At 43.7% G+C, this 13,020-nt stretch overlaps 1 protein-coding gene across 1 annotated transcript; it reads left to right on the plus strand.

The window, feature by feature from the left end:
- Positions 1-369: 369 nt before the first annotated feature.
- LOC149311536 (C-type lectin BpLec-like) lies at positions 370-6,321 on the plus strand. The gene is made up of 5 exons (XM_089526576.1): positions 370-436; positions 2,054-2,148; positions 3,985-4,125; positions 5,148-5,262; positions 6,254-6,321. Exons 1-5 carry the CDS (start codon positions 370-372, stop codon positions 6,319-6,321), a joined length of 486 nt encoding a protein of 161 aa, XP_089382702.1.
- The last annotated feature ends 6,699 nt before the right edge of the window (positions 6,322-13,020 follow it).

The following is a 13,020-nucleotide window of genomic DNA, read 5'->3' on the forward strand; positions in this document are numbered from 1 at the left end:
TGGCCAGTCCTGGTTAGTACTTGGATGGGGCCACCATAAGGCAACTGGTGGCCTGAAGGCACACTGCTGTTGTTGTGCGCCTCCAAGTCACGTTTGGCTTATGGCAACCCAAAGGCAACCTTATCATAGGGTTTTCTTTGCACGTTTCTTCAGAAGTGATTTGCCATTGCCATACACAAATATAAAAATCTGATTGTTAGCTCTAACTAAAGTAGACCCGTTGAGTTAATGGCACTTACACAAATGTTAGTTTACCCAGTTCCCACTGGCTCAATGGATTTATGTTAGCTGGGGCTAATGGCTGGATTTAGGGCAACATCACTTCCTTCCTCAGCCTTTGTCTTCTTGTCTTCTCTTTCCCAGCGGCCGATGTGGCGGCACTCCCATTTCTGTTTGCTCTTCTTTGGCCTGTTGGCCCTCAGCTGCTTCTTGAAAGGTAAGTTCTTCTGGGGCTCTTGATAGTCCTGAGGATTATTACAATATCACACCCTCCTAAATTTCATAGATGAAGACCGGGAGGCATGTGGCCAAGCAATGTTAGAATGTAGTCAAATTGGCAAAAATTGTTAACAAAGATGAACAGACTAGCTAGAAGAGTCTGCAGCACTTTGCTTTTGCTTTTGTCTACTTGGAAGGGCAAGACTACACTTCGCCTCTCCTTTCTTTTTTGCTGAGTTAAATGAGTATAAACTCACGTTGCACTTTGAACTCAGTTTGCAGCAACTGAAGCAATCTGAGGATCAAGGGCGAAAGTGGGAGGAGGAGAGAGCAACTGGGACATTTTAAACGCAGCAGAAATAATGGGATGTCTCATGATTAACTGGAGTTGCATCCAACTGCAGAAATAATGCAGTTTGATACCACTTTAATTGCCATGGCCCCATGCTATGGAACCCTGGGATTCTTAGTTTGTTGTGGCACTAGAGCTCTCTAACAGAGAAGGTTAATGCCTCATAAAACAAAAAAGAAATCCCAGCTCTCCATAGCACTGAGTCATGGAAGTCAAAGTAGTGACAAACTGCATTAATTCTGCAGTGTAAATGCAGCTTTTACCACTCCAGTTTGCTGCCTCTAAGGTTAATTGACCTTCAAACGGTATTTGCTCTTTCTTGAATCTCTTTGAAAGGGGCCTTTACACTTCCTCCAACGAGGAACACTTCCCCCAACTTTTATGTAGGGCCTGAATCCTCCCCAAATTCCCATTTGAATTCTCTCCTCAAGCAACCCACTGGAGTTTATCACACGGGACGGGAGGCTCTCAATTTCGAAAGAGAAGATAGTGTGGGCAATTCAAAAATTCACGCAATTAGGTGATTCCTTATCACTCCTTAAATTTGCTGCAATGGCCTCCCCGAATGCGACCCAGATTCTGTGCAAAGTAAGCCATCACACCAGTTCTTAATTGTGCATTGGCACTTTTGCGCATGCTCAGTGAGACTCCAGATGACTGGAGCATAGCATATTTAGGCGAGTGAGAGAGAGGAACCAAGGAACCCCACAATTTACAAAAGAGGTTGGAGGGGGAGCAGGAAGAAGGGCTGAAAGAACATGCTCCATTCACATTAAAACGAGCATATATTCACTCTTGTCACGTTAAAACGTGAATATAATGGTTATCCAATAGCTCCTGGTCCATGCCTCTTCATTAGCAGGCAGCAGCCCCCCTCAGCAATGCTGAAGGACAAGCGGAAGAAAAATGGAAGCGGAATTGCAGCATGGCTTCATGGGACCCCCTCCTTCAGAATTTGGAGGGGAAAGCAGGACCAAAGGAGATATGCACATCACATCAAACAACAGCCCACTGAGTACGAAGTTGCCTAGAAATAGGGTTTGTGACCTTGCTAGTTCACCAAATTGACTTAACTGTGGATTGACATGTGATTGCGTACGGAGTGCGTTCGGACTGTCAGCGATCACATGTTTTAACCTTTCACGCAATAATGTGAATACGCATGATTCCATTCAGGATGACACTGGATTATACTTCCAATTTCAATCGTGTGATATCCTCCACTGATTCATTCCTGATCCTGCTTTCTGTCTCCTCTGGCAGGCACAAATGCCAAATCCTGCCCCGACGGATGGATGGCCTACCAGGGCTACTGCTATGGGCTCTTTTATGAAAAGCTCACTTGGCATGACGCAGAGGTATGATGAAATTCTGGTCACTTATGGAGACAAAACCCAAGGCTGCAGGACTTGGGGATTGAAGATCAGTTGGAAGAGTGGAAGAGACTGAGTTGTCCCCCATGACCTTGTTAGGCCCCAGTTAATTCAGGTTAGCTGAAATCATAGCCTAGATCTTGTTTAGGTCTCAACTAGAGTGGACCTGGATGAGCAGAGATTTTGTATCAGGGCCTATGTTTCCTGATTTTATGAATCTATAGCTATAGCTTGCAGAAATTCAATTAAACCTCTTTGTGATTTGCAAAGATGCACATCTGGGCACTGACACGAATATTACCATGAGCCCTGGATACTCTGATGAGCACTGATAAGCATGAGGCACTTTTGGTGGGCATCAGACACTCTTGAAACACATTGGACACATACGATTTGCATCAGGCACTAATGATGCACATTGGATACTTCTCATGCTCATTGGGCACTTATGATACACACTAGATACCCTCCTTGAATCCCATTGAGGGAGTAAGGTAGGATATCAATCCTGGAAATAAATAAATAAATAAATAAAAGTAAAATAATTCTCATCCCCATTGGGCACTTGTGATGCACATGAGAGACTTGTGCTCATTAGGTTTTTATGATGCACACTGGATACTAGTCATGCTCATTGGGCACTTGTGATGCACACTGGACACATGTGATGTGCACCAGACACTTATGATGTACATTGGACACTTCCCATCCTCATTGGGCACTTGTGATATGCACTGGGCACTTGCTGCAACTGCATGATTTGTAAGGATTCCAGATAAACTTGGTTTAGTTGCTTCTTTGGGGTGGAACCCCAGAGTCCATCTGGCAATGTCTCCCTAAATAAACTTCTGAATTCAACCTACTCTCGGGCAATGAAATAAACTAAACTCAGTCAACGATTAATTGAACTGAAGATGAATGGAAGCACCTAGACTGGGCTCTACAGGCTAATGGTTACTCCAGCTTAGATGTCAGAAGGGCTGCCAGACCCAGGAAAAACCGTAGGAGTGAAGACAAATAACCATCCAAAGGGAAGGTATTTTTACCATATATTAAAGAAGTTACAGACAGAACAGGGAAACTGGTGAGAAAACAGAACCTCCAGATGACCTACAAACTGGCTGAGAAAATCCAGCAAATGATTGTTGATATTCCTTCCTCTCATCTTCGCTCCTACTCCTTCTGAGTCTAACTCTGATCTGGGTATGATATTTTCATAACCCAGGGTATACCTCCTTATAATTAATTTAAACAATTCACTGTTTGCTCCAGATCTTCCCAGAAGATCCAGAGCCCTCTGCTCCAATGCTGGGCACCCGTTTAGAACATACCCCACTGTACTGCCTGGCACCACAGCTGCTAGCGAAAAACAGAAGTCAGGAGAAGATGCCCAACCGTGTGACCAAGGAACGGCACCTCATTCTGATGTCAAAAGCAAGCAACTTTCACCAGTGGCCACGGTGCTATGCAGCACAGCAGGCTCTGCATGTGAACAGCCACCTGGTTTTGGAACAGAGGGTCCCTGGTACCTGGGGCCTTTGGAATACCTCTGGAGCTAGGATACTCTGGAGTGCCCTGGAGTTTTCTGGCCTGTGTAGACATCACCTCAGACTCTGTTCATGATCCTCAAGGTGTTGGGCAGAAAAATCTCTCCCCCCACAAGTTGTATTGTGATGGTGGTGGGATGGAGAGAAAAATATTGTATACACAGCCAGAAAGAGTGAAAGCAGAAAGGTACAAAATGTGGCTGGACTCTGCTTACTCAGATTGCTTGTGCTCCTTTCTTAACTATCCCTCTCTCTTCCCTTCTCTTCATCTCAGGAGGAGTGTAAGAGTTATGGCACCAACGGCCACCTGGCTTCCATCCTTAGCTGGACAGAGATGGAGGTGATCGCCAAACACATTGTCAACAACCACAGACACATAAAATACATCTGGATTGGACTGTGTGACCCCTTGCGGGTAAATACCAGCCACTGCGGCCTGAGAGGGAAGAGGGATGGATGGGGTCCTTGTTGCCTTTCTGACATTGAGGAGCAGCTGAAGAGACAAAACAGGGAGAGGGGAACGAAAAGGGAGAAGGACACAATCTTGGGAGGAGGCTAAGGTAGTTTGTTAGCACTGCTGTTGTTGTTTGCCATCAAGTCAATGTTGGCTAATGGTGACCCTATGAATGAGAGACTTCCAAAAGTCCCAGTACATAACAATCCTGTTGATGTTTTAGAAACTGAGGACGTTAGAGCTCCTAAATACTCAAACTGAGTATTTTAGGGAAGAGAGGAGACATAAGGAGCTTACATATAGAAAGATATATGCATAGAAGAAAATATGCTGGTGTTGTTTACTGTCTATTGGTGATTATATACAGAAATTATGGATTGTTTCCTTTTTTTCATTTGTTATGGACAAAGCGAGATTACTTTATAAGGACAACTATTGAACTAACTGAGCAAGGCATGAATAGAAGTTTTAAGATTTGAAGAGTGAATACTAATTGGAATTAGAGGATAATACAGGAAATGTGAAAACTATTTGTGGAGTTAGACATTCATTATATTAGGAAGACAAGAATATGAACCATAATCTAAAATGTGAAGATAATATCAATTCAGTGTTTTATTTGAATTCTACTTTTCTAGTCTTTCTGTACTAATATATGTTTATATTGAAATAAAAAGAAATACATGAGTTGAGCATCAAGAAAACAAACAAACAAAAAAATCCCATAAGTTTAATGAACAGTAATGAGCCATTGTCACATCTAGTTTGCCAGCTGCAAACAGATCTAGTTTGCCAGGGGCAAAGGAGATGATCTGATCTCCTTTCTAGTTGATCCTTCCTGGTTTGAGACACAGGTAACCCCTTCTTAAAAGGAGCTCTCCTGCCTTCTCACTGTTACGGAGCTGGAGCTGGGTGCAAGTGGAGGACAGATGAGCAGAAGACCCATTTGTTTCCTCCTTCTGCCTCTTTTACTCTCATTGCAGCTCAGAACATTTCGGTGGACAGATGGGTCCGCATTGGACTACACGGCATGGACTCAATTTGAACCTGAGTTTTTCACATTGACCAAGTATTGCGTCCATTTAATTGACTATAAAGGTGAGGAGAAGCCTAAGCCGTGGCCTATATCAGAGCTATATAGCAGAAATCTTTGCATGCAGAATTATGCATTGGTTATACTACCTTTGTGTTATATTATATTTATTATTTATTTAGGTATTTATATCCCGCCCTTCAGCCCTAATGGCTCTCAGGGCGGCTTACATTTATTATTTTTAATCAGACAGTTCCCTGCTCGCAGGCTTACAATCTAAAATGGCAACCATTGTGTAGCTGGACAGAAATCTGGGGTGCTGCCACACTGCGGAATTAATTTAGTTCAATACCACATGAACTGCCATGGCTCCATGTTATGGAATTCTGGGATTTTTAGTTTAGTGAGATATTTAGCCTTCTCTGCCAGAGAGCTCTGGTGCCACAACAAATTGCAAATCCCAGGATTCCATAGGATGGAGCCATGACAGTTAAAGCAGTGTCAAACTGCATAAATCCTGCAGTGTGGCAGCAGCCACCAAGGCCTAAATCCTATCAGTTAGTCCCAACTACAGTAGACCCATTGAATGAATTGTTGAATGGTGTGTCAAGTCCTAGCTAAATCCCATTGATTCAATGGCTCATCCTTAGTTGACAATACTCAGAATCCTGTGCGTGTTACACCTTCATAAGTGGGAGTTACATACTTGGTAAGGTTATATGAGGGAATTAAAATTGGCAGTTTTGGCGAGTAGAGGACTGCTATTATGATACTATATACCAGAGAAAGCAAAGAGATGGATGCACAGCGGGGCTGAGGCAGCACGGGGCCTATGTGCATAAGGCACTTTTCTGGTGCCTTATTGTGTTTTTTTGCAATTCACTAGCAGGACTTCTTTGGAGGTTTTTAAACAAAGTCTAGATGTCCATCTGTCGGGGATGCTTTGATTGAGAGTTCTTGCATGGCAGAATGGGATTGGGCTGGGTGGCCCTTGAGGTCTCTTCCAATTCTATGATTCTGTGACTCTATGAATGCCACTTCCTTCCTGCCTTCTAGCTTATAAAGAATGGGCTGCCGTCAGCTGCAAGGAACTTGCTTCCTATCTGTGCAAGTTCTCCTTGTAAGAAGATCTGATGAATCTCCTGATCCTCATCTTCAGCCTGATCACAAGCCCACCTTGATCAAGATGGCCCTTTTTCTTCCAATGGACAAAGTACTCTATGATAATGCCTTGTCCCCAGTGTGCGATGGGTTCAGCTTCCTCTGGACTAGACAGCAATAAATTCATTCTATTAAACCGTATGTACCTCTGTGTTCATCTCTTCTCATTCCTTTATTATCGCTATCAAGTTGGATCAAGGAACCAACGTACTTGAGAAGAGGACAATACCCTGAAGTTCTTCTACTCAGTTTCTCCTTCTCTTAAATTGAAATCTGTTTCCTTGCAGTTTTCCAGGCATTTCAGTTACATTATCCCTGTGATACACAAGAGAACATGGAAAGAAAACTAAGTTGTGGGAAGCTTCAAAGTCCCACCAGTCAATTCCAGGAATAGATGTCGTTGGAGACGCTTTACAGATTGAATAATCACCTTTGAAGACTAGAAGCCTTTAAAAGCTAGGAAAAATATTTTACTGTATAGTTGGTTTGTGCAAATCAAAAAGAACGGTTGTACTTCTGGGCTGAATTTTCTGATTCAGGTAAAAACAGACAATTCTGTTAGACTTCAGGCATGTCTACATGGTCCAAATGAATTGGTTTCTCCCCCTCTCATGATGCCCTATCTTATGATGCAGGGCCAAAGCCATGATTTGAGTGTAGACAATGTGAAACTTGTTCCAAACTGAATCTGGTCCATCCCTCCCTTAGATCGGATTTAAAATACATGCTTTTTGATCTGGATCTCCCAGAAAAGTCCATAGTACTCCAGAGTGATGCCAGGCAACCATTTATGCATGCAATCCAGCCATGTGATTGACTCTGGGCACATTTTCCCCCCAGTCTTGGCAGGAGTGGCATGCACCAGCAGTGATGGTGCCAGATGGCACAGTGGGACATATGTGTAGACAGCCAACAGGTGTCACCCAGGTATCCATTTAATTGACTTTAAAGGTGAGGAGACGTCTAAGCAGTGGCCTATATCAGGCTTGTACAGTCTGCCCTCCCCATATGCAGAGGATCCATTCCAGCCCCCCCCCCCCCATGTATGGGGAAAATAGCATATGCTCGCGCTCCTTATAAAATAATGGGGTGTGTGCTCACGGTGGCACATGGCACAGTGCTAATACGCGCCCCATTATTTCTGCTGGGGCTTGCCTTCTGTGTAAGCTGAAAGCCACAGAAGGCAAGCCCGCCTATAAGGAGGGCCAACTGTATAGTAGAAATCTTTGCATGAAGAATTATTCATTAGTTACACTACCTTTTTGTTAAATGGCAACCATTGTGCAGCTGGACAGAGATTTGAGCCAGAATATTCACTTCTGGGGCTAGAATTTTTGGGGAGCAACCTGGAATACTCTGGCCAGTGTAGACCCATCTATTATTAGCAGGTAAGTAGCATAGACAAATGGAAAAGTTTGGTCGATTGGAACCAAGGCCTATTGCTGTCCCACTAACAGTAAACTTTAACTTATCCCAGCCAATGGGATGAAATTAGAAAATAAAGAGAGACAAAAGGTATAAAATGGCATGTATCTGTTATCTAAAGACATAGCTGTGTTGGTCTGAAAAGTGCTTCAAGGTCCCTTTGCGCACTTCTGTTGTGTTCAGTGTCTGCTTGCGAAGTGCATGGGATGTTTGCTCTGTGTGTGATTGAGTGGAGGCTCTGTCTATAGACAGAATTAAAAGCACAAACTACAGGAAAACAATTGAAAGACCACCTGGATGGTAAGACCTGTTCATCAGTGGAACATGCTCCTTGCAGGATGGTGGACTCTCCTTCCTTGGAGGTTTTTAAACAGAGGCTGGATGACTCTTTATCAGCAATGTTTTGATGGTGTTGGGATCTCTTCCAACTCTAGAATTCCTTGTTTCTAAGTGACTATTGTTGAAAAGTATTTAGAGAGGATGCTTAGACAAAACACAGGGATTCATCTTTGGTAGACAAGAGACAAGGCAGACACATGCTTGAAAGACAGTTTATTACTTGGAGAAACCCTAGTCCATCCCACAATGGCATAAGGACAAGGGTTTGAGTCTGGGTGACTTCTTGTGGCTTCAATGTCCAAGAATCATTTTCTCGGCTTTATTCTTTGTGCCAAGAGTCCCTGGCAGGTTGAGATGAACAACCACATTCAGTACAGGTTCAACATGCACAAGTACTTCATATGTACTGAGCACGGAAGATCATTCCATTTTTTATAATCTGAAAGACAACCACAAAGTAATGTTAATGCTGGATAGGTCTTCCTACACTTTCTAGTATGAATCCTGTTGGCTAGTCCCAAGTAAAGTAAATGAGGCTCCATCTACACTGCGGAATTAATGTGGTTTGACACTCATTTAACTGTCCTGGCTAAATGCCATGGAATTCTGGGATTTCCAACTCTATGATTCATTTGGGTATAGTGTAGATATCCTCCAATAGAGGTATGCTCTATAGAATCTTTCTACTGAATACTTTGTTGTTGTTTGCCTTCAAGTCCTTTCCAACATATGGCAACCATAAGGTGAACCTGTCATTGAGTTTACTTGGCAAGATTTGTTCAGAGGAGGATTGGCATCTTCTGGGGCTGAGACAATGGTACTTGCCCAAGGTCACCAGTGGTTTTTCATTCCTGAATGGGGATTCAAACCTTGGTCTCCTGCGCAGGAAGCACATGGATTTATAATTGGTTGATTGGCCGAACCCATAAGATGATCAGCAATGGTTCCTTTTCATCCTGGAGAGAAATGACCAGTGGGGTGTCGAGTGGGGCTCTGTCCTGGGCCCACTGCTATTCAACATTTTTGTCAATGACTTGGATGAAAGAACTAGGGGCATACTTAGCAAATTTGCAGGTGACACCAAATTAGGAGGAGTAGCTAATACTCCAGAGGACAGGATCAAAATTCAAAATGACCTGAATAGACTAGAAAGCTGGACCAAAGCTAACAAAATGAAATTCTACATGGAGAAATGTAAGGTACTGCACTTAGGGCGGAAAAATGAAATGCATGGATATAGGATTATGGGGGACACCTGGCTGAATGAGAGACTTATACGTGTGAAAGGGATTTGGGAGTCAAGTTGACCACAAGTTGAACATGAGTCAACGGTGCGATGCGGGAGCTAAAAAGGCCAATGCGATTTTAGGCTGCATCAATAGAGGTATAGTGTCTAGATCAAGGGAGGCAATAGTGCCACTCTATTCTGCTCTGGTCAGCCCCCACCTGGAACATTGTGTCCAGTTCTGGGCCCACAATTCAAAAAGGACACTGAGAAACTGGAGCATGTCCAGAGGAGGGCAACTAAAATGGTGAAAGGTCTGGAAACCATGTCCTATGAGGAACGACTTAGGGAGCTGGGGATGTTTAGCCTGGAGAAAAGAAGGTTAAGAGGTGATATGATAGCCCTGTTTAAATATTTGAAGGGATATCATATTGAGTATAATAAATAATAAAACTTTAATTTATATCCCACTTTTTGTTTCCACAATCAAAGTGGCGTACAACCGTTTAAAAAATACAATATATACAATCCCCCCTTTAAAAAGGATTAAACAATTCTATGCATTAAAATTACAAATGATAAAATCTATAAACAGTACGATAATAAAATAATGGTGGGCAGAGTCTTTGCTTATATATGTCCGTGGGGGGAGCGTTAAGTGGCTGGGTTCTATTCCAGGAAGGCCTGCCGGAAGAGATCCGTCTTGACAGCTTTCTTGAACTTCTCTAGGTTGGCAATTTGACGGATCTCGTCCAGCAGGCCATTCAATAAGTTGGGAGCGATCGCAGAAAAAGTCCTCTGGGAGGTCGCCGTCAATCTGGTCTTTGTGGACTGCATCACATTCCTCCCAGAGGATCTGAGGGTACGGGGCGGATTATATGGAAGGAGGCGATCCCTTAAGTAGGTTGGGCCCAAGTCATGGAGGGCTTTAAAGGTAATGACCAACAACGGAAACGAATAGGCAGCCAGTGGAGTGATATCAATATTGGTGTAATATGGTCACTCCTAGTTGTTCCTGTAATCAATCTGGCTGCCATATTCTGTACCAGTTGAAGTTTCCAGACTAAGCACAAGGGTAGCCCCATGTAGAGCGCATTGCAAAAATCAAGTCTTGAGGTTACCAGTTTGTGTACTACAGTTTCGAGGTCCCCCGGTTCCAGGAAAGGGCGCAGCTGACGTATCAGCCGGAGCTGATAGCAGGCACTCTTGACCGTCTCATTCACCCGATTTCTCATCTGAAGCGACGAGTCGAGAAGCACCCCCAAGCTGCGAACACAGTCCTTTGAGGGGAGCGTGAGCCCTTCTAGGACTGGAGGTTGCGGCTCGATACCTGGTTTGGGGGCCCCTACTGTAAGTACCTCCATTTTGTCCGGATTCAACTTGAATCCAATCCATTACTGCTGCAAGATATTGATTGAGGGGAGAAATGCCATCTGTTGTTGTTGCAGATGACCGAGACATGGAGAAGTATGTTTGGGTGTCATCAGCATACTGATAACACCCCGCTCCATGTCTATGGATGATTTCTCCCAGCGGCTTCATATAGATGTTGAATAACATCGGGGACAGGATGGCACCCTGAGGGACGCCACAATTAAGCTCTGTTTTTGAGGAGCAACTGTCCCTGAGCATCACTCTCTGGAATCTACCTGAGAGGAAGGAGCGGAACCACTGCAGAGCAGCGCCTCCAATTCCTAGCTCTCTCAGGCGTTCCAAGAGGATTATTATTATTATTATTATTAACCTTTATTTATAAAGCGCTGTAAATTTACACAGCACTGTACATACAATCTTTTTACTTGGACGGTTCCCTGCCCTCAGGCTTACAATTGTGGCCTATTGTGTCAAATGCCGCTGAGAGGTCTAATAGTACCAGCAGGGTCACACTTCCTCTGTTGATGCTTAGACGAAGGTCATCAGTTAAGGCGACCATGGCAGTCTCCACCCCATAGCCTCTCCTGAAGCCAGTTTGAAATGGATCTAGAAAATCCATTTCAAATCCAAATATTGAGGAGGGAGCAAGCTTGTTTTCTGCTGCTTCAGAGACTAGTGTTAAGGAAAATGCAACATGGGACATACAGTAGAAGAAATAAAACATGTATGTGAGAGTCACTATGACTAAGCAAAAGCAATTAAGAAGCCACACAGGTGTAAAAGCTAATGTAATTTAGCAGTCCTAAATGCCAAGGACAGAAATGTAGAATGTACAATTGGAAACACCTGAGATTCATTAAGTGTACAAGGTGAGATGATGAAATCCTTAAGTATGGGTTGAACTATGTGAACCAATCAAAATGAATGTACACGCCCACTGGGTGGAAACTGACTAGTGGCTGGTGTTTAACAATGGCTATAATTGCCAATGTATTTTGTGGGTAGTTGGAGTAGTTTGGAGATAGTAGAGATTGTGATCTGTAGGGCATATAGTATTTTATATATAGTAGAATAAAGTAGATATTTTATATAAGACTACTGAGTTGTCTGGTGTCTTGGGTGAAGATACAAGAGCCAGCAGGATCCTGGAGAAGTGTGAAGACTTCTGTGGAAGAAGAGTGAGAAGGCTTGGAGTGTTTGTCAGGGTCTTCAGCCTATTCTCTGAAACTCTGCTGCTTTGGAGAAAAGCATTAACCACTGGCCAGCACCACTGCATAACAAGGTGGTGAGTTAAAGCCAGAGGTGAAGAGCTACAACTCCCATCATCCCTGACAACTAGAACGTGGAATAATGTATTCAAACTGCAGGAAAAGAGATTCCACCTCAACATTAGGAGGAACCTCCTGACAGTAAAGGCTGTTCTATAGTGGAACAAACTCCCTCGGAGTGTAGTGGAGTCTCCTTCCTTGGAGGTCTTTAAGCAGAGGCTGGATGGCCATCTTTCGGGGATTCTTTGATTGAGATTTCCTGCATGGCAAAATGGGGTTGGACTGGATGGCCCTTGCGGTCTCTTCCAACTCTATGATTCAAACTACTACACCATGTTGGTGCTCTTTGCTACAGTGGCACAATGTATAAGTAATGGTGAATGCACATTGCTATCAATGTATTGTATAATGCAGAAGGACAATACACACAGGCAGTATGCAGTGCTCATCGGTAATACTCTTGATGGATTTGTGTGTGACCTGTTACAGTCCCGCATGTGAAAAGCCACTTCCTTCATCATCAGCTGGATGCATCCATGCATTGTCCAAAAAATTCACTGTGCATACGCAGGACAATTTACACTTGTATATTTCACCAGACAGTCTCTGTGTGGAAGCTGGCTCCACTCTGCCTCACCTGACGTGGCTGAGAGATGGGCACAGGCTTCTTGACCCTTAACGCTGGGTTTGCCAGAGTCCCAAGGCCAATAGGTCAGTGTTGAGCGGTCAGACCACTGCCAGTCTCCATTCTGCCAAGACAGCAAAAGGAGGGAAGAGTGTCACAAATCAAGAAATAGCTTGGCTTATTAGCAAATGCAGCCCTACCAGCACTCTTCTTCTCAGTGAACCCCAAAACTGTCCCAGATGGACCAGATAGATAGGCCCTGGGCCTGTTTACCATAATAAACATGATGTGAAGGCAGTGGATAAAAATAATGGGAAATTAGATTGAGAAACATTTTTCTCCTCTCCATCATAATAATGGGTCTAGTGGTATAGTGGTTTGGACATTGGACTATGATTCTGGAGAG

The sequence above is a fragment of the Sceloporus occidentalis genome, unplaced genomic scaffold (assembly GCF_023333645.1).
Source record: "Sceloporus occidentalis isolate IW3139 unplaced genomic scaffold, rSceOcc1.0.p SCAF_5, whole genome shotgun sequence".
Lineage (NCBI taxonomy): Eukaryota > Metazoa > Chordata > Lepidosauria > Squamata > Phrynosomatidae > Sceloporus > Sceloporus occidentalis.